Here is a 19,655-nt window from a genome sequence, read left to right on the forward strand (position 1 = left end):
GCATTAAAAGTTTTTAAAATTGACTTAAGTTTATATAGACATGCTGCCTTTTCAAACAGTTAGTTAATTTTCTTTTAATGAAAATTTTATATTCATAGTTGTTGGTATATTTGTTGCTATTTTTGGTGTATGACTAAATGTATAATTACAATCTTCTTGTAATTGTGTTCATCATAAACAGCCGTGTAAAATTTTACATGCAGCACAATAAATGTAAGAAATGACATTTTTATATCTATTCATATTTACGAAGTCGCCTGGGGTTAATGTAACATACGGCTCGCCAAGGGAATTCTGTATTAGACTGCGTGATCGGCATGTGCGTGCAGATTAATAGGGGGAACTTAGGCACGTAATAAAATGACTGTCATTTCATATAAAAACGAAATATTAAAAAATGCATATGAATTAATATGATTATGATGAAATGAAATTCCCTTTATGCACTCGTGTTTACTTTTTGTATTATTTTGACACAGAATTCCATTTCTTTTGACGTCAATTAGCTTATGAATGGGTTGCTGTGGCGATAGCCATGACTTGCTGAGATTTCAGCCTCTGCTTTACATTCTTACACATATAACAATAGCAATAATGTGCAAAAATGTGTAGCATTTAATGTCACATATCAATATTTAATGAGAAGTTGAACACACTCATTACTATTTTGGTTCTTTCGGTAAAGTCACGTAAAAGGGAAATAATAAAATAATATTTATATAATATTTTTGCACATTATTGGTATAATATTAATATCATATTATTTTATTATTTCCCTTCTACGTGACTTTACCGAAAGAACCAAGAATATGAATCCCTGCAGTCACGAAAGCTTTAAGTCAAAATTTACAATCATTACTGTTTAAAACATGTATCTTTTCAAAATGTATGTCAAGATTGCTATCTGCCATTCAATTTTCATAACATATTACAATAAATGCGACATTATTTGCACATGATAGAATAATAGCAGCTATAATTATTAGTATTAACCTGACTTGCAATGACGATGATACTAAATTGTGCAATCTGAACAATAATATGTCCTGCTTTAATGGAATATCGTTTTGTTTGGTGGATTTTGCATCGATACAACTGCTGTTTTAATACATAACTTGTGTTGTTTTTTTATTATGTCAACAGTGGCCATGAGTTTGGACAATGAGCACCTCTACTCACCACTGCTCTATCTACCTGCAAGATACGAGCTTCTTCACACGGAGACATCCTACCTCCTCAAGAGGGTGAACCAGGAAATTGCAACAAATGCAAACCTCACATCCCACTCCCAACCTTTTGTTATTCTTAAAGCCAATGGCCCGCCAATCATGAACGTCAGTTTTGGACCTTTTTCAGCCTCAAAGCCAGTCACGATTGATCTCCTACGAACCAGAAACTCTTTTCAGCCTGATTCAATTGGCCCGAGGTCCAGCTGGCAACTGCAACCACTTTTAACGGAGGAAATGATGTTTTCTGATAGGCCCAAAGCTCAAGTGATGTTTTACATTACTGGAAGAGACTGGCTGGACCCTGACTCGATGCGGGACCTGCCTTGCATAAGGCTGCACGTTTTCCAAGATGCGCAAGAAGTGAGGAGTTCGTGCCAGTTGTCCGGAACCTTGGCAATGTGCCTAGCAGAGGTTGTGCTTCCATCGCGGTGGTTTTGGCCTCCCAGCCCTCTGCTGACATACGCAGAGGTGGAGCTTTACTGTGCCATGCAGTGGGGTGGCGAGTGCGCAAAGGAGGACAATACGGAGGTGCATGCCTGGAAGGCACAAGAGCTGTCAATCCTGCTACAGAACCTTCGTTGGGTGGGAAAACTGGTGCTGTATCGGGCACCTGACCTGCCCCCCACTCGCGAGGTAAAGCTGGATAATGACGTGGCGATCCTGCTTCCCATGAGGCCCTTGAGACCTGAAAACGTCATCAGCATTCCCATCTGCCTCCTGCCGAATTCCACGGTGGATCGATTCACAATTTGGTAAGACTTTTATATCATTAAGAGGACTCCGAGTTAGGTGAAAACATAATCAAGCTCAGGCATTGGAAATATATTCGTCGCCACGTGTGGCTGGTGTAGTTAAAAGGGAATTGTATAGGGTATATCCATGCCTCACTGTTTCTGCTTAACTTAACGCAACTTTAATATAGTGTTCATAATCTCCAGGATAAGCCGATTGCTTTAGGTTTATGTGAGCAAGCTGTGAAATTTATTCATAATATCGGTGGGATTTTTATTTTCAGAAATAGATATTAAGCTTGTGTGTGTGCGGGTGTGTAAATTGCCAGTGGCGATTATCTGAACCGCTCCTGGGCCTCCCCGAGTTCTACTCAGCCTTAAATGGGAGTACCTGGTGCTGTGTAAACATCAGCAATGGAGAGACAAAGGCGCCCGGGTATGGTGCCATCCACCCCCTTGTGTACCATGCCAGCCGTCATATGTGCTCACAAACAGCAGTTGCCCCAAAAGTCTGTTAAGGCTATATGGGGGGGATCTTTGTCTTGTGTAAATTTCCTAAAATATATTCTTACTTTGAAAAAAAAAAGTATGCATTAGCTTGCTGGAGAATACTCTGTAATGCATGGCAGTTAAAATAGATAACTCTTTATTTATGATTTCACTTTGGTTGGAGAGCTTGCACAAAGGGATCTGCGCACTGCACTATGGACCTGGCAACCCGAGTTTGATTCCAGACCATTCGTGGCGAGTGACAGCCGAACCAATCCTTGGTTTCCTCCTCCACTAAATTGCACTGACAGACGTGGTGAAGTATGGTCAAACAACTCCCATGACTGACACGACGTGGGAAGGCCTTCATCCGGCAGTGGATTCACAAAGGGATGCGAGTTATTTTCTTTCAGTTGATGGGGTAGGCAGTGTTGGTGCATTTTGTGTTCACATTGTGGATATAAAAAAAAATATGAAGACATTTTTATTTCATAATAATGTTCCCATTTAAAATGGCCGAAGTAAGTTCGTATAAATACGTAGGGAACATTTATATTTTTTACAACGACATTGATCATTGCTTCATTGGTTGCTTACGCAATGTTTGCCGTGCGACATTTTCAAATTACAACAATAGTTTGCAGAATACTCCCACGGCGCAATGCTTAGCAGCACACTCTAATGGGCAATCCAGAGGTCTCTGGTTCAGTTCCATCTCCTGGCACGGCAGTTGAAAAATTGGGAACGTTTCTAAATTCCCCACCTCTGCCTATGGCTACCCAGGCAATTATAAATGGTTACGGCACAGTTAGTTAATCAGCAGATCGTGCGCGGTGGGATAAAGTGTGGGTGCTTTTTCCAAGACATCCGGCCAAGCGGGGAAGAGGAAGCCGACTAATTTCTTAGGGGTGCTTTCTAGAACTCTCCCTCTAGCATAGGTATTCCCCACCAGCAGTGGGATGAGCGAGGCAATTGCAGGGCTGCACCTTTATCTTTTTAGCTATATTTAACAAAATTTCGATTTAAAGCTTTCGTGACTGCAGGGATTTATATTTTTGGTTCTTTCGGTAAAGTCAAGTAGAAGGGAAATAATAAAATAATAAAAATAAAACAATGACATTCTCACGACGTTTCGATTGCAACACAAGCAGTCATCATCAGGTGTGAAAACCACAGCATTATTATTGTTCTGTAGTGTATGTTAAATAGCGATATAAACCTTAGTTGGTCTAGTAGGCTGTACATACATGCATCACTCTTTAAAAATTGTTCAAAATAATACGTTCACGATAAAATACAAATTTGAGATGCGCCTTATGTTGGGAAAGAAAATGTCTCGTAACCTTCAGACCTTGTTCACGTGAATTTCGAGGTTGCATTTTGAATTTGGTTTTTAAAATATTCCCTTTTTTAATAATTCATGTAATTGTGGAAACAATGTTACATTATTGAAGACAGGAAATAAATAATGAATTTCCTTATTTGCATCGCAAGCTGAAATACCAAAATAGACATGGTAATGGTTGGCATTATGTGGCTTAGTCGAGCATGATATGGAAGGAGCAACACTTAATGTTTACCTATCTCTAAAGACATACGATATTTTTCAGTTTAATAGTTTGAAAGTGGCAATTGGGCTTTAAAATTCCCATTACTCAGCAAATAAAGGGTGACAACTTTATTTTTTCAGGATATTTCTTTAAAGACACACTGAGAAAAAATAAAATGTTTGCATATATTATGCAAACTACCACATCTTGCATTCAAAACCTTTAAATGTAGAAAACCAATGCGATATCATATTGTTAAATTCAACGTTACCGTTCATTAACAATATTGCACTTTGAAAGACAAGATTATTACAGATCACCCCAGAGGCTATTATAGCTGTGATAGCAATAATGATGTATGCACCTTTGTCAATCCACTGCTGCATTCAGGCCTCCCCACGCCCTGTTGGTCATGGAGATTGTTTGACCATACTTCACCACGTTTCAGGTATCACTCAACACTGATGTCAGTTAGCCATGGCCAGGTATCAAACTCGGGTCTCCAAATGTATAGCTTGCTACTCTAAGCACTGCACCACCAATACATCCCGTTTGCAATATGGATTTACCTATTTTTAAATCTACAGTTTACTTCCTCGGTCCACATAGGTGCCCATGATGGATAAGGTAACAAAGATACTGTGATTCTTAATGTGGGGTAGTGGCAGATGTTGATAAATGTGTGGTGGCCAGTGAAATTGGATGTTGAATGTACAAAATTGAGTAAATTGGCAATATCGCACTCAATTGACTCATTCTGCCCATTCCACACGTGATTTGTGGTGTAAGCTGCCACTGCTGAAAGAACCACGGAGATACAATGTAATAAATAAGCACCCTGGATCAAATAGGACTCTCCACATATTCCCATACAATATGTGAGTTAAAGTATTGATTCACAGATATCTGGGATTGGTTTAAAAAGCACGTAAAACAGCGTTTGCAGTGAAACTCCTTTTGCTTATAGATTCCGCATTTTTGTGAATTCAGTTAACAGTGAGGTCGGGCTGATCACACATATGCATAATTAACAGAGCAGAAATAATGTGGACGGGCACGCTCTTACGTGCAGGAGAGGTGCCAATTCCCCGGAACCGCTTAAGTGCCTAACCTTAGCACAAAACTGTGAAAAATACATAACATAACCGGGGCAAAAAAATGGGGAACAAAGTTGATAAGAAAAAACGCGTAAAGAGATGTAAAAAATATCGTCAAGGACAACATATACACAAGGGCAGTGGTATAGCATGGTTGGCATGGGGCCTGTTGCAATGAATAACATATGCCTCACCCCTTCCACACTTCCCTGTACAATTTTCTCCACTCTTTGTATCTTGATGCCGTGGCCGCTGTGGCTCGTGAAACACAATGCAGTTGCATTGCTTGCGCACACAATAGCTATGCCACTTGCATGGCAGCAAAACAAGAACTCGCACATGTTCAACGGGCCAGGGTTATTCTGGCGACACGATGGGGCTGAGAGGTTGGCCCAGGCCACGATCCCAACACTCGACCCGATCAGCTCCACCCCATCCCAACAAAAGGGAGGCCTTGTAGTTTGGGCTTTTTTTTATCTGTCATTTTCTGCAGATCAGGTTTTTTTTTTTTAAAGGTGCAGGTCTGCTATATCTTGCTCACAACTCTACCATGCTGAGGCCTTCTAGAAAGTATTTGGCCTACTCTTCCACACTGCCCATATGTCTTACAAGGGGTGGGAGAATCCACACTTTACCCCGCCACATGCAACGTGCTGATCGACGAATTGTGGTTTACCCATATGTACTGCTGGATGGACAGAGGCAGTGGGGATTTAAGAAACTTTCCCCATTATGTTCAACTGCTGTGCAGAGAGTTCAAACCTGCATCCTCTAAAATGCAAAGTCCAGTGAGATAACGAGTCAGGGTTGAATCAGCTCAGGAAGTAAGTGTTTGCTATAGAAAGGAATTTCACTGTCTTAGTAACCCTGCTTTTGTGAGTTATTCCACCCTTAAATTTATGTTGGTGGCATTTTGAAACTATGCTTGGAAAGCAAGCGTGTACGTAAATATGTATATTGAAAATGCTGTCACCATTGCAGAATTTCAAATTATGCAAAGCCTCTTTCTTGAATGACTTTGATAGCTTCCTATCTAATATTCAAGTCCCCGTCTATGCACTCTACTGCACAGATATAGGCACATTGTAAATGTGTGTTCACAAGCGTGATATTTTCACCAACTGTTGCAAAGGCTCAATGTTAAAATGCTCTTAACTCCTCTTTACATGTTGGACAAGGATTGCATTTTTATAAATGCCTCTAAGTGTGCATGTCCCTGCTGCTTATTCTTCCAAAAGCATTCCATCCTAATCTCGTCCACATATTTATTTCATACATTTCATTCCAGTACATTTTCAATAAATGCCCTGTACATACTCTACATGCTCGGTTGTGTTTCCCGGTTGTATTGCACTTGTTGTACATGACGTTCGTCTAGCTCATGTTTATCTGGAGCCCAACTTTGCAGCCTTCTTTATTAAGTTATTCCATTGTTTCCTGTATTTCATATTCAGTTATAATTGTTAATAATGAAACACAACATACCCTTCTTCCCAAACAAACAACTTATATTGCCTATGACAAGTGAATAAGAAACATGAGGCATAAAAAACAGAAGTATGAAAAGTATGCAAAGAAGAAAGGAATTACACCAAGAGACAGTCAGACAGAGGGAAGAACATGTGGATTGGAGAAAATATACAAGTTAGGGACATCATATCGACTATTCATAAAAAAAAAATAAGCGGGCTTGTACAGGACATTGCTAGAAGGGATGATGGATGATGGACCAAACTGGAGATATGTACCTCAGAAGTGACGTCGATTATGGCATGGCAAGGGTCCCAGGGATGGTGACGATGTGGGAAGGCCTTCATCCAGCAGTGGATAAATCATGGCTATCCAGTGATAATGATGATGCGCTCTAAGTGTGTGATTCCCTTGAACAGGGCTCTCATGCACCAAAGTAGTTTTAAATATTTAATTTTGAATTTAGATACACGGGGATATTTTAGCTATAATTCTGCCACTTTTTGGTGGAATGACCGTTTTTGCATAAAATCGCCCCCTTTTCACACTTTGAAATTCATGTGGAGTCGGTTTTCGCGAATAAATCTCAGCTCTGCACTACAATTCCGGTGACCTGAGTTCAATTCTCGGCCACGGGGAACATCCGTGACACCTGTTCAGAGCCTTCCCGAGGGCGACAGCCTTAGATTGGCTGCCTGGTGTGCCCTGCGCAAATTATTGGTGCACATCTAGAATTCTGAGCTGTGGAGGCAAGTATTTGTGGATCACCATGGGATAGAGGTTGGTGTGGGTTAGTGGATTGGGTGTTTGTGGATTATCATCAGCTGCAGCGGCATTGTTATCATTGTCATCATCCATCATCTATAATCACTACCATGGTAATCATGACCATCATCACCACCACTCTATCACATCGTTGTAATTTGTTTAATATTACAATACAATTCATCGTCGCTGTAATCTTCGACATCGTTATCAAAAAAAAATAATCATCCCCAATCTACATTGTTGTGATCACTATCGTTTTCAGAATACATCATCATTATAATCACCACCGTCGTCATTTCTTTTCATTAACACTGAGCAGTCTTTTGGTGAGAGCTCAGTCCTGCGGCTTGGTTCAGGGTGGCGTTAACTCGCACAAATCAGCGGTGTGGAAAAGCGTTGCTTAGCACCTGCCAGTCAACCCAAAACACCTAAGGTCTGTCTCGTGACCTGCTGCTCGCAAGTTTTTGTCGGCAAACTTTAAGTGGCCTCAGGGGGCATCTCGCCCGGCAGAAGTGCCGTGGGTGAAGTCCGCCCGCCACTTCAGTGGTGAACCGCGGGTGTTGTTGTGTTTGGTTAAACACCACTGCGATGCGAATCGAGTGGCGACCCAAGTTCAATTCCCACTCACAGCCAACACAGTGACTCGTTTCAGACTCGGTAGGTATATGCTATCCTGAGCGCAAGATCTCTTCCGTACTACGGATGTGTTCCAGATTTTTTTGGATTCATCCCAAAATTCCTAAATTGGTGCCTAGAATTTTCTTCTTTTAGTCAATGATCCGAACTTATGACATCACCGGAAGTGATGTCACTTACATTGCATAACATCCGTTCTTTTCCCACCGACAGTGGGTTATCTTGCCATTGGCTGACGCTACATTTGTTAGGCATGCTAAATTATAATTTATACTAAATAAATTGCCATTTATGCTAAATAAATATATGCTGATAATTATTATCGGTGTCAATTTATATAAAAAATCTGACGGAAAAAAACGTACAAAATTGTCCATTAAATATGAAATCTAACTATTTAAAATTAAATCTTATCCCAATTAGATACTTGAGATTACTTATTCCATTGTTATGAAATCATCTCAGGCTCTTATGAGTTTAACATTGGCATGGGTATCGTCGAAGAAGTTTTCCACAAAGAGTGCGAACGTTTCCCACATCTGTAACAGTATATGGCAGAACCTCCATGTGTACTGCAGATGTTTTGTGATGGGAAGAAAGCAAATTGTCTGAATATTGTGTTATTTCGTATGAAAAAAATACAATTGGCGATTGCCTTAAAGATATATATTTCCTTTCGCTTCACATTGTATATGTAGATGTTTGGCCCGCAGTGGTATAATGAAATGGAGAGAAAAAAGATAATTATTGTAATCACATCACGTAATTTTCACCGCAGAAATGAACCGGATTTCACCAGTCAAAAACTCAAAATGGTTTCATGCTTAAATGAGCGTAATGATTCTTGATTCTTGACTTCTGTTTATAGCCCTGAGCCAAGCAATGCAAAGTGTCCATGTTCCTATGATGGGAGTGAGCCTATCCATATTACATTAAGACAACTGTTGATTTCCCAAAAGATAATGTTATCTCCCTCGCCTGGTATGCAGGAGGTCGTGGGTTCAATCCAGACCCTAATGCCTGTATATTTCGAGTTTGCATGTTCTTCCCATGGTCGCGTGAATTTTTCTCTGGGTTCTACAATTATTCCCTCCACATTTAGAAACATGCATTTAGAGTATTTGACTATTCTTTGGGTCTTTCGGTAAAGTCACGTAGATAGGTTCAAAGAAAATAACAAAAAAAAACTACGACGTATTTGTCTGCTTTAAATATCACTTCGTTGAACTATATCACATGTTGACCTGGTCGCTTCTGAAAAAAGAGCTATATAGCTCAGTGGACCTTACCTGATGAAATAAAAAGTTTAGTTTCTAAGAAAATAAGTTTTTGGCCTCTGGATAATTGGTTCGTGCTAGTTGCTGCAGGAGAACAGGTGGGGCGGAGGGGGCCAACTCAAGCCAGTCTAGTCTAATGTCACTCACCACTGGGGTTAGCTGTGGCCTGGAATAGAACTCAGGTTACCAGGTTCATTGTGCAATATATGAACTGCTACACCCAAATTCATAACGCTAGATCTAATATAAAAACAATAAAAACTGCAAATGAATATGGCATTGCCACGTTAATTCTTGCTACGAGAGTACATTCTCATCACGCGCTTAATTAGCCAGCATTGCATAACAATGACAGATAGTCATTCAGTCCACGTCCATTTGATGATTATCAATGCGTTGCATTTGTTTACTTTATTGCATCTTAGGACTGTTTAGTTGTCCATTCAAGTAAATATAATTACATCTGGTGATGCTTAAATACACTCAGTGCTAACTCTAAAGCACACAGCTGATAACAGTGTATGTGCTTGGGCGCGTGTTTTATACAGGGAGCTACTTTTAAGATCAATTATCTTAGAATATAGAAGCAATCACTCACATTATACGGTAGTAACTGGTTTTCCTGTCTGTGTCCGAACAGTGGTATTAATGCTGCGTATATTAAACTTGTGATTATCTGAATGTGATTGGGTGTTAGTATACTCAAACCTACTTAAGTCAAATCGTTAATGATGTTTCCATTTTAAAAGCCAGAAAGCTGACGAAAGGTAAACAAGTCAAAATGCAGCTTGGTGAATGACATAATATCTGGCCGTTTTTTTAAATCTACAAAACAGACAGGCTGATCAATTGGGATAATGCAATGTTGTGAATTAACCTTTAAGTTTCCAGAATGTTCTATTTGGAAATCGTTAGACTAACTTTTGGAACCTTTCAAAACTGCAGTTGTTTAAGAATGATAACCTAAGGGAAACCAGAGAGCTGCTGAAATAGTGCAGCAGAATTTGATGCATATTATTACAGTTACCTATTTAAGTTATGTAACATCTTGCACACTCTCACCAGACATGCTCTATGCACTACTGGATGAAGACCTCCCCGAGTCATAGCCATCCCTCAAGCCGTGTGTTGCAACATTCTATCTAGCTCATGCACATGAGCTGATCTCATCAGTTAAAATCTGATCATCCGTTTAGGCAGGTTCTCTCCGTTGGCGGCCACCCTGTCTTCAATCTCGACCGTTGGCTGTCATTACCTTCTGGAGTTGTGTCTTGCCAATGTCCACTCACTTAACAGCTGATATCCCTCTCAAGTAGGCAAAGAAGCGTGGACGGGTACACCCTTGGAGTTACACTGAGACAAATAACATATGCGTCCCACAACAACAATACACATTTCACATGCACACTTGAACTATAATTAAACATACAGTCACAAGCATGTGCAGTGTACGTAAACAAAATCTAAAACTGAAACGCAATCGAATTTAGTGCAATGCTGAGGAATTTCAAGAAAAACTGTTTTGCTTTTTGACGACATAACCCTGAATGCACCCGATCTCATTGGATCTGAGAGAGCAGACCTGGAGTGAGCTTGGCAATGCTTCTCTGGACGACCACCGCCCCGGGGCTAGCCAGGTGTGGACCACAAGGTGGTGGTCAGAAGATGGTAGTCATTGGGTGTTACTTTATATGCATGGTAGGCTTTCTCAAGGTACTCTGGTCGCCCCCCCCCCCCCCGCCATATGCCACTTATTAATGGTATTGGCCAGAAATCCCAATGGAGGGCCCTCCTGAAAAGGAGTCTTACAACTCAGTGAGCATTGCCTGGGTAAATAATTGGCGTCATCGTTATTGTTATTAACATCGGGGCCGAAAACCTAATGGAGCTATTGTATATCAATAGCCATGATGAGCATGAGTATCTTTTTCCCACCAAATGTTTAAAATAGCACCCAATCAGAAACTTGCTATTAACAAAAAAAATTGGCCAGCATCGCGGCTAAGCATATTATATCGTGAAATGCCAGAAGGCATTGTAAATTCAAATAATACAGTCGCAGCCTTCAGTAAGTCATAAATAGTAGGAAATGGCTTTAAGTTCCCTTCTTTCTGTTTTTCTTCCAAATCTGCATCGCCAAATGTCGACCGCTTTCCCCGTTGAATGCAGACAGCGTCTCGGGCAAATGCAACTGCCACATTGATCTGTGCCGCCATCCCTGCGGCGCTCAATCCCTAAACAATACGGCACATGCCATCGGGATGCTGGAGAACACAATTTAAATGTTAACTACAGCTGCATGGTAATTGAATCGCCAGGCAATGTCTGTACGAAGGCTCATTACAGCCGGCAGATCATTGCAGTGTAACAGGGCAGTGAATTATGATCTGTACAGCAGCCTGAGAGGGGGGGGGGGGGAAATCCATGAATATTTTAACAATCCCCCTGCCATGGTTCGTAAAGACTCTCATTCCCCCAGGTTCCGTCCACAAATGGTGCTTTTTTGCATACCTTTTTTTCGGCATTTAATTTTTTTTTTCCATATTTTATTGCGTTATGTTGAATATGCCATTTGATTTGGGTTTTTTTTTTCCCGTAAATTGTGTCTCTCCGGAATTCATTTGAACTCATAAGCCTCTTTATCACCATTAGACATTTTTTAAATTATATTCGTTTTTTTAAAATTATCACATTTATGCAATTACGATCATATAAATGTCCTAACAGCACACTTATTATCAAAAGGGAACAAATATATGAAAATGGTGCGATAGACTCCTTTCCAGTACCTTTTCATTATATTCCTGATGCTCACCCTGAGACTGTTTTCCCTTTATGTTATCCAGGGAGTGGTTTTCCTGTAGGCATGTATAACAGTGTTTAAATTATTCGATTAAAATTGATTATTACACTCACAACGCAAGTATCCAACGGTGCGTGTAAGATTATTTTCTATTCGTGTATGTAGTGTGTACTACGAGGACTTCTGTATGCCATTGTAGGGATACTACTCACCACAATGTAAAACAAAACTATGTTTTTTTATTAAATAGCGACTTCAATCTCGAGTGGCTGAATCTTTACACGCTTAATTGTCTGTCGCCTTCACAGGCCTAGTGCGTTGACCGCTAACTCCTCACGTGTGTGGGTTTCTCTCAGGATCCTTGGGATTTATGCCATGTCAAAAAAATGTATGTGCCTACGTATATCGGGAATATTAGCAACAAATTAATTATCATTATTGTTCAATTACATTATTATTATTATTCATCATGTATTGGATTTTATGCAATTATCAACAAGCTAAGACCACAAACTCATTACACCTGAACTACAATACCTTGTTGATCTCGTCAAGGAGGATAATCCATCACCCGGTCATCCTTACAACAGCTTTTGGCGAACCATCGAACAAATACAGTAGCTGCATAGCGTGCTTTCAGATGCGCTTCTGCGGCTGTCTGGAATGATCTTTCCTTCTGATATTAGCAAGCCACTGGAGCTATCCACTTCTAAATCGAGACAGAAAACGAATTTCTTTAGAACTGCCTTTTTTTGTTTAGTTTGTTGTCCTTCCCCGCACCTCCGATTTGCACGGTTGACTGTGTACGGCGTGGCAGAAGTTCAACGTACACGCATACATACCGCTTTTACCCCGAGTATTATAACACGAGCATTAGCCACATGAGCCCACTCGCCATCAGACTCATGGAATGGAAGATGCCCATTGAAAACTACCACAAGCCACTTTGTGTTCATGACATTTTAAGAGTATAAACTTAGGTGCTGTGCATATAATTACGGAATTATATGCAGAGGGGGATAGCTGATGAAGCCATTAAATATGTAAATGCCACAAATGTTCATATAGATGTTAATATTAGGCTCTGCTTTTGCAAAATAAATCAAGAGCATAACCCTTCATCACAGATAAAAATGTCAGATTACTCTTTTGGCAGACGAGAGCGAATTGTAAATTCCACATGTTGAATGAATGAGACACAGGCACGGATGATAATTCTCCCTCAACCTTTTTGGGGGAGTAACTTTCACAGTAATGTCATCATGAGTCACTCATAATTATATGGAAATGGCCATTACACATCATAAACATTCCGGATTCCACCCGCTTCGGTACGGTGTCCAGGTTAGCGATGAGCTAATTTTTACCGCACGATAATAATATTTATGGCAGTTAAGTCCTAGTTATGCTTGAAAATGTCCACGTGGACAGCAGGTGACTCTTGCTGGACATCATTACATCTGGCACCCCATACTCAACGATGCCAACACAGGATCAGTCTTAACTGTCCATATGAAGACATATGCCTGACTCACGTGGCCAAAGCATCAACTAAATATACAAATATTATTAGTACCCTGCACTAGAAATGTAATGCAAAATGTAGATATCGAATTCGTGTTAAAGGGCCACCCAATAGTACCCATGGTACCCTCCGCTGGACAATATAGGAGTTTCTACCCCGCATCCTGGACAAATGAATAACTTTTTTTTTAACCGACACATGCATCAAATGCAGTTGAGCTACACGTTTTGTGAGTTCGATCAAATTGCACCTCCAATGAGCAGGTTTTTACTCCCGCACCCCACAATTAGCACGATTGGCTACGTACGGTGTGAAAGAAGTTCAACACACAGTACATGCATTAACTTTAAAACCGTAACGTATTCAAAGTGGCAGTGGACTTGCGAATGCATTGTAAATGAAGAGAACTGACATATAGTGAAGAGACCGGCTTTGTGCTAATGGTCATGTCAATGATGTACAGCAAAAAACTTCACACTTGAAAAAGTTAACATGGGACACAATTACCAATGTGAATCGCTGATAAGGATGAGCCACGTTTGACAAGTTTGCTCAAACTCACCGCTTTTAACCAGAAACCAACACCTTCTTGACAATAGGCTGTGTATGTGATCACCCGTGGAATATAACGCGACAATATTAATTTGGTGTATTTCTTTCATCTCTTCCTCTTACCATTGTATTCCTGTCTATCTGATTAAGCTTGTGTCGTCATTTTAACTCCCGGCTCATCACAGCCATATGCGCAGGCTTCACAGGAAGCTGTGCTTTTGTGCAGTATAATATAGTGTGCATAGGGATTTTTTTTATCCCTTAGGATACAAAAAAAGGAAAGCTGCAAGTCTTATTTCCATAAACGTGGCTTGCTTCCTCCACTCTTCAACACAGCATATCGATAAGAAACTTGTTCCGCATAACTGGTCGTTAAAGGCTAATAACATGCTTTCAGGACGACTCCTCGGTATCAGAAAAATGTGAGTCTTGCGGGAGCAATGTTTATCTTGTATTTTGCAATGCTCAAACCAAGGTTTGAGCATTAACACTACACTTTGCTCCACGTTTAACTGCAGACCTATTCACGAAGATAGAACTTTAAAAAAAAAACAGTGTAACAAAATGTTTCTATTTTTGTTCCTGGGTATAAAGTGTTATTTCCTAATTGCTTATGCCTCAAAAGTACAGGAAATTGTTATTATTTACCACAAACTGTGCTTTTGTGACCAGGACAGTGATATTTTGAAATTTACATATTTTCCAGAACATTCTAGATAGATTCAGTGCTGAGTAAAATTGGAGTAACTTCTAGAACATTCTAGAACTTTCCAGTAATATGAATAGGAGTATAAATACAGGGGCCTTAAGCAGACCAGTTCAGCTGAGTTCCAGCTGCCTAAGTGGATACATATCTGCATTTTCGGAGATGACATCAAGAGGCTGCAAGCATCCAGCAGACGCATTTTGCTATGTCTGCGGCCAATTTATCAAGACAAGAGCGAAAAAGTACTCTGTGGAAGCATCTGCTAAGATGTGTGAGGCCTACAAGGCATATTTCGGCATGACTGTTGGGGATCAAGACAAACCTTGGGCACATAATTTCACCTGCGAGCAATGCAAAACAACTCTGGAAGGTAAGATGGACAATTGTTGCTTGGAATTTTATGTTATAAAATTTGTTAACATTTTTAAAATTGTAAAAGTTTTTACATTTTAAATGTTTTACTATTTTCAATGTTATTGAAAATATATATCATACATGAAAAATGTTGCGAGAATCTCTTACACATTAGTCATGGGTGAAAAAAAAAATAATTTGTAGGATGGTAAAGAAAGGAGAAGAGAGCCATGAAGTTCGCTATCCCAAGAATTTGGCGGGAACCCACTGACCACTCAAGAAAATGCTACTTATGCATGGTGGACCCTTCCAAACGTCGGACTGGCAAGAATGCACCTGCAATCACGTATCCGGACCTTCCTTCATCCATCGCCCCGGTGCCGCACTGCCATGAGCTTCCCATACCCACTCCTCCAGAGAGAGAGCAGCCGTCTTTAGAAGACAGCAGCAAGTCAGAGAGCGAGGAAGACGTTGTAGATCCAGATGACAATTTCAGAGGTGGAGCTGAGGAGAGAATTCCATACTACCTCAACCAAAAAGACCTCAACGACTTCATCAGAGATCTTGGTCTCATAAAGTCCAATGCCAAGTTTTTGACGTCTAGGCTCAAGCAGTGGAACTTGTTGGATGAAAGTGTGCAAGTCGCAGATCAGAGGAAGCGTCACCAATCTTTTTGCAGCTTCTTCACCCGTCAAGATGGGCTCTGCTTCTGCCACAATGTGACCAGTCTGTTCGAGGCAATCGGAATCGCTTGTAACCAGAATGAGTGGTGGCTCTTCATTGACAGCTCATCCAGGAGCCTCAAAGCCGTGCTGCTCCATAATGGTAACAAGTACCCGTCTCTTCCCCTGGCTCACTCGGTGCACCTCAAAGAGAATTACAACAGCAACAAGACCTTGCGGGACGACTTGAGGTATGATGAGTACGACTGGGAGGTTATCGGAGACTTCAAAATGGTGGCATTCCTGATGGGTCACCAAGGCGGTTTTACCAAGTTTCCCTGCTATCTTTGCCTTTGGGACAGCAGGGACACCAAGGCACACTACCTCAGGCGGGACTGGCCACAGCGGACCGAGTTCTCTGTGGGGAGGAACAATGTCAAGTGGGAGCCACTGGTGGACTCCCGGAAGGTGCTGATGCCACCATTGAACATCAAATTGGGCCTTATGAGATAATTTGTCAGAGCTGTAGATAAGGAGTTGGCAGCCTTCAAATACCTTCAAGACGTATTCCCTAAGTTGTCTGAGGCAAAGGTCAAAGCCGGTGTCTTCGTTGGACCACAGATAAAGAGATCCTGGAGTGCAATGAATTCCCCAAGAAGCTCAATAGTAAGGAGAAAGCGGCTTGGAACAGCTTAGTAGCAGTGGTTCGTGGCTTCCTGGGCAATCACAAGGTCAAAACTACGTGGAACTGATTGAGACTGGTGAAGAACTACGGCACAATGGGCTGTAGGATGTCCCTCAAAGTCCATATATTTGATGCTCATCTTGATAAATTCAAGGAGAACATGGGAGCGTTCTCGAAGGAGCAAGGCGAGCGCTTCCACCAGGATATACTGGACTTGGAACGCCGCTACCAAGGATAGTATAACGATAACATGATGGGGGCTGATTCGTGAAAGTGATTTACAGTATAATCGTAAATCTCGAAAAATTACTCCTGAATCTTTTGTAGTAATTTTTGTATTACTTTAGTATAAATACATGTAAATTTGTATTCATATGTTGGTTTTTCTGACTTTATTTAAACGAAGACACAAATTTGCCCATTTTCTCATTGAAAATAGGTACATTTCAAAATAGCACTGTTCTGGTCACAAAAGCAAAGTTTGTGGGGAATAATAGCTATTTACATACTTTTTAGGCATACGCAATTAGGAAATAACACTTACTACCCAGGAACAAAAATTGTGTTACATAGTGTATAAGCAATGCTTTTAGCCATTTATTTTACACTAGCCTTTCGCCCGTCCAAGGACGAGTGTATTACAGTCAATATGAAACTTGCAAGCGAAAAGCAGACCACGATGTTATATTCATTGTATTAATGCGTGTGCAATTTGAAAGGGCGCGGTGACACAGACCTATTTCATGTTAAGGTTATAATATCTTGTTCATTATGACGTCCTTTTTACTTCGATGTCTCAACAGCGTTACGGAGATCGCGTGACGTGAGGGTTCTGCCTTTGTAGTGAGTTGACGCCGAGGGGGGGGGGAGGAGGCGCCTCACCCTCCCACGTGGAGTGACGTCAGCCGCTAATTATTATGAATGGGGGGAGTCCATTTGGAGGACGTCACCTTATCATGATTATTACTGAGGGGGGCTGTTCGAATTGTAGTGACGTCACCTGCTCATGATTATTAATGAGGGGGAGGGTGCTCCATCTCTGGGCAACCCGAGTTCGATTCCCGACCATGGTTAACATCAGCAGACAATGATATCAGAACCGACCCGACCCTGCCCCAATCCACCTTCCCCCCTCCCTTCCCCACCAGTACTACCTTTGCCAACCCACACTGATCAATGTGGTGAGATATTGTCAAAAAACATCCCATGACCGACAAGGCTCAGGGAGGCCTTCATCCATTGGGATTTGCTTCTAATCTTGTTCTATCATTTTAAGTACAACTGAAAATGTGAAACAACTGACTTACTGATATTTACACTGATGCTTTTTTTCTTTCAACCAGGCAAAATTCTGTTGAGATACAATATTGTCTTTCAAAGAGAACTATGATTCATATGAAGGGGGGGGAAATATCCCTTTGTCGATCCACTCCTGGATGAATGCCTCCCCGTGCCATGTTAATCATGGAGCCTTTTGGGCCAAATTTCACCACACTGCTCAGTGAGGGTTTGTAAAGAGGGTGCCTCGCAGAGGTTCAGATATGTATTACTCAATCACTGATGTTGGCCGTGGTTGAGAATGCAACTCGCGTTGCGAGATTCAGTGTGGCACTGCTCCTCACACATATCAAATAAGCATTGTTTCTGAAAATAATATATTTTAAATATGTGATATTTCATCCAAGATCAAAATATACATTTGCATGTGATGACCAACTATTTAAAATTATCTTCTTGGTTCTTTCGGTAAAGTCACGTAGAAGGGAAGTAATAAAATAATAAAAATAAAACATAATAAAATAAAATACAATATTACGTTTTATTTTTATTATTTTATTACTTCCCTTCTACGTGACTTTACCGAAAGAACCAAGAAGATGAATCCCTGCAGTCACGAAAGCTTTAAATCGATATTTAAAATTACCTGAATTTAAATACGTGATTTAAAATTGACGTAATTGCCTTTCGACACTCTTGAAATATACTCAAATTGTCTTCCTGCTCAAAGAAGTGTTGAGCAGCCATCTCTGTTGGTGGCCCGGAGTTAGCGCTAGACTTCTCAGATCCTCGTAGCAGGGGTTATTATCTGTAAGAAGCAACGATGCTTTTTCTGTGGATAAACTGTTGCTTATTGCCTTTGCAATGTGGAATAGCTCAGAGCCACCAACTGGGATGAACACCTCCCCGTGGTTCATGTGAACAGGGAAACTCTTTGACTGGACTTTTTTAAAATTTGAGAAACATCGATGTCGCAATGTTTTTTTTTGCTATGGATTTTTTCCCTCGAATTGCTTTTCATGCATATGGCTTCATTGTCAGCTCTGTATTTTCAATTTACAGTGAGTGAGTTAAAAAAAAATTATATGCATTCTTTAAAATCAAAGTATAACAGTGCTAAACGAATTATCTCTGTTGGCGGCCCAAAGTTATATGTAGACATTCTAAATTCCCATAGCAGGGATCGTTCTCAATGCAAGGCAACCGCTGTTGACTTCCAATGAAGCAGGTACTTATTTTATTGATGTTTAAAACGTACAGCTTGTATTAACGCCACCTGCTCGAGCATTGCGGCTCGCATTCTTACCATGAAAAAAAACGTGCATTTGCATGCTTTAAACAATCTATTCCATAACTGATACAAAACTTGAATTCATGTTATTTTACATTATGGTTTTCAAAGCCACCGATACATTGCATTTTAAGTATCGGTTTCGTTTCAACGTTGTACCGCTGAACACGCTTGCAAATAAGGTGTTTCATCTCAGGTGACTTTTGCCCCTGTCTGAGAGACTTGGCCAATACCTTGAGGGAGTGAGAACCAGCATAGAGCCTCGTACAGAGATGGAGGCCTTCCCTTTTTTGATATTAGCAGGGCAGTGGCGGCGCTTAAATGTAAACAAACTAAGCAAATGTTTAGGGCCACAAGCATTGTCTGTATAATTATTTTCTCATTTCACTACATCTGTATATTTTGTGTAAAATTTCTCTTCTTTTCCGTCATCTCACTCGCACTTTATAAATGTAAAAGTCCCCCCCCCCAATAATAATTTCTGCTTAGGCCCCCCATTTGGTTAGTCTAGTACCACAATTGGAGCAGGTTAACTTGATGTAACTCTTTATA

General features: G+C 40.6%; 1 protein-coding gene across 1 annotated transcript in view; it reads left to right on the forward strand.

Moving 5' to 3' along the window:
* Positions 1-1,133: 1,133 nt before the first annotated feature.
* LOC144719429 (transmembrane protein 132C-like) overlaps positions 1,134-19,655 on the forward strand; it is an 83,541-nt gene continuing 65,019 nt past the window's right edge. Inside the window, exon 1 of the mRNA XM_078595329.1 lies at positions 1,134-1,981. Coding sequence (XP_078451455.1) covers positions 1,134-1,981 — 848 coding nt within the window. The remainder of the gene's footprint in view (positions 1,982-19,655) is intronic.

Source organism: Lampetra planeri, chromosome 6 (genome assembly GCF_965212315.1).
Source record: "Lampetra planeri chromosome 6, kcLamPlan1.2.h2, whole genome shotgun sequence".
In the NCBI taxonomy this organism is placed as follows: domain Eukaryota; kingdom Metazoa; phylum Chordata; class Hyperoartia; order Petromyzontiformes; family Petromyzontidae; genus Lampetra; species Lampetra planeri.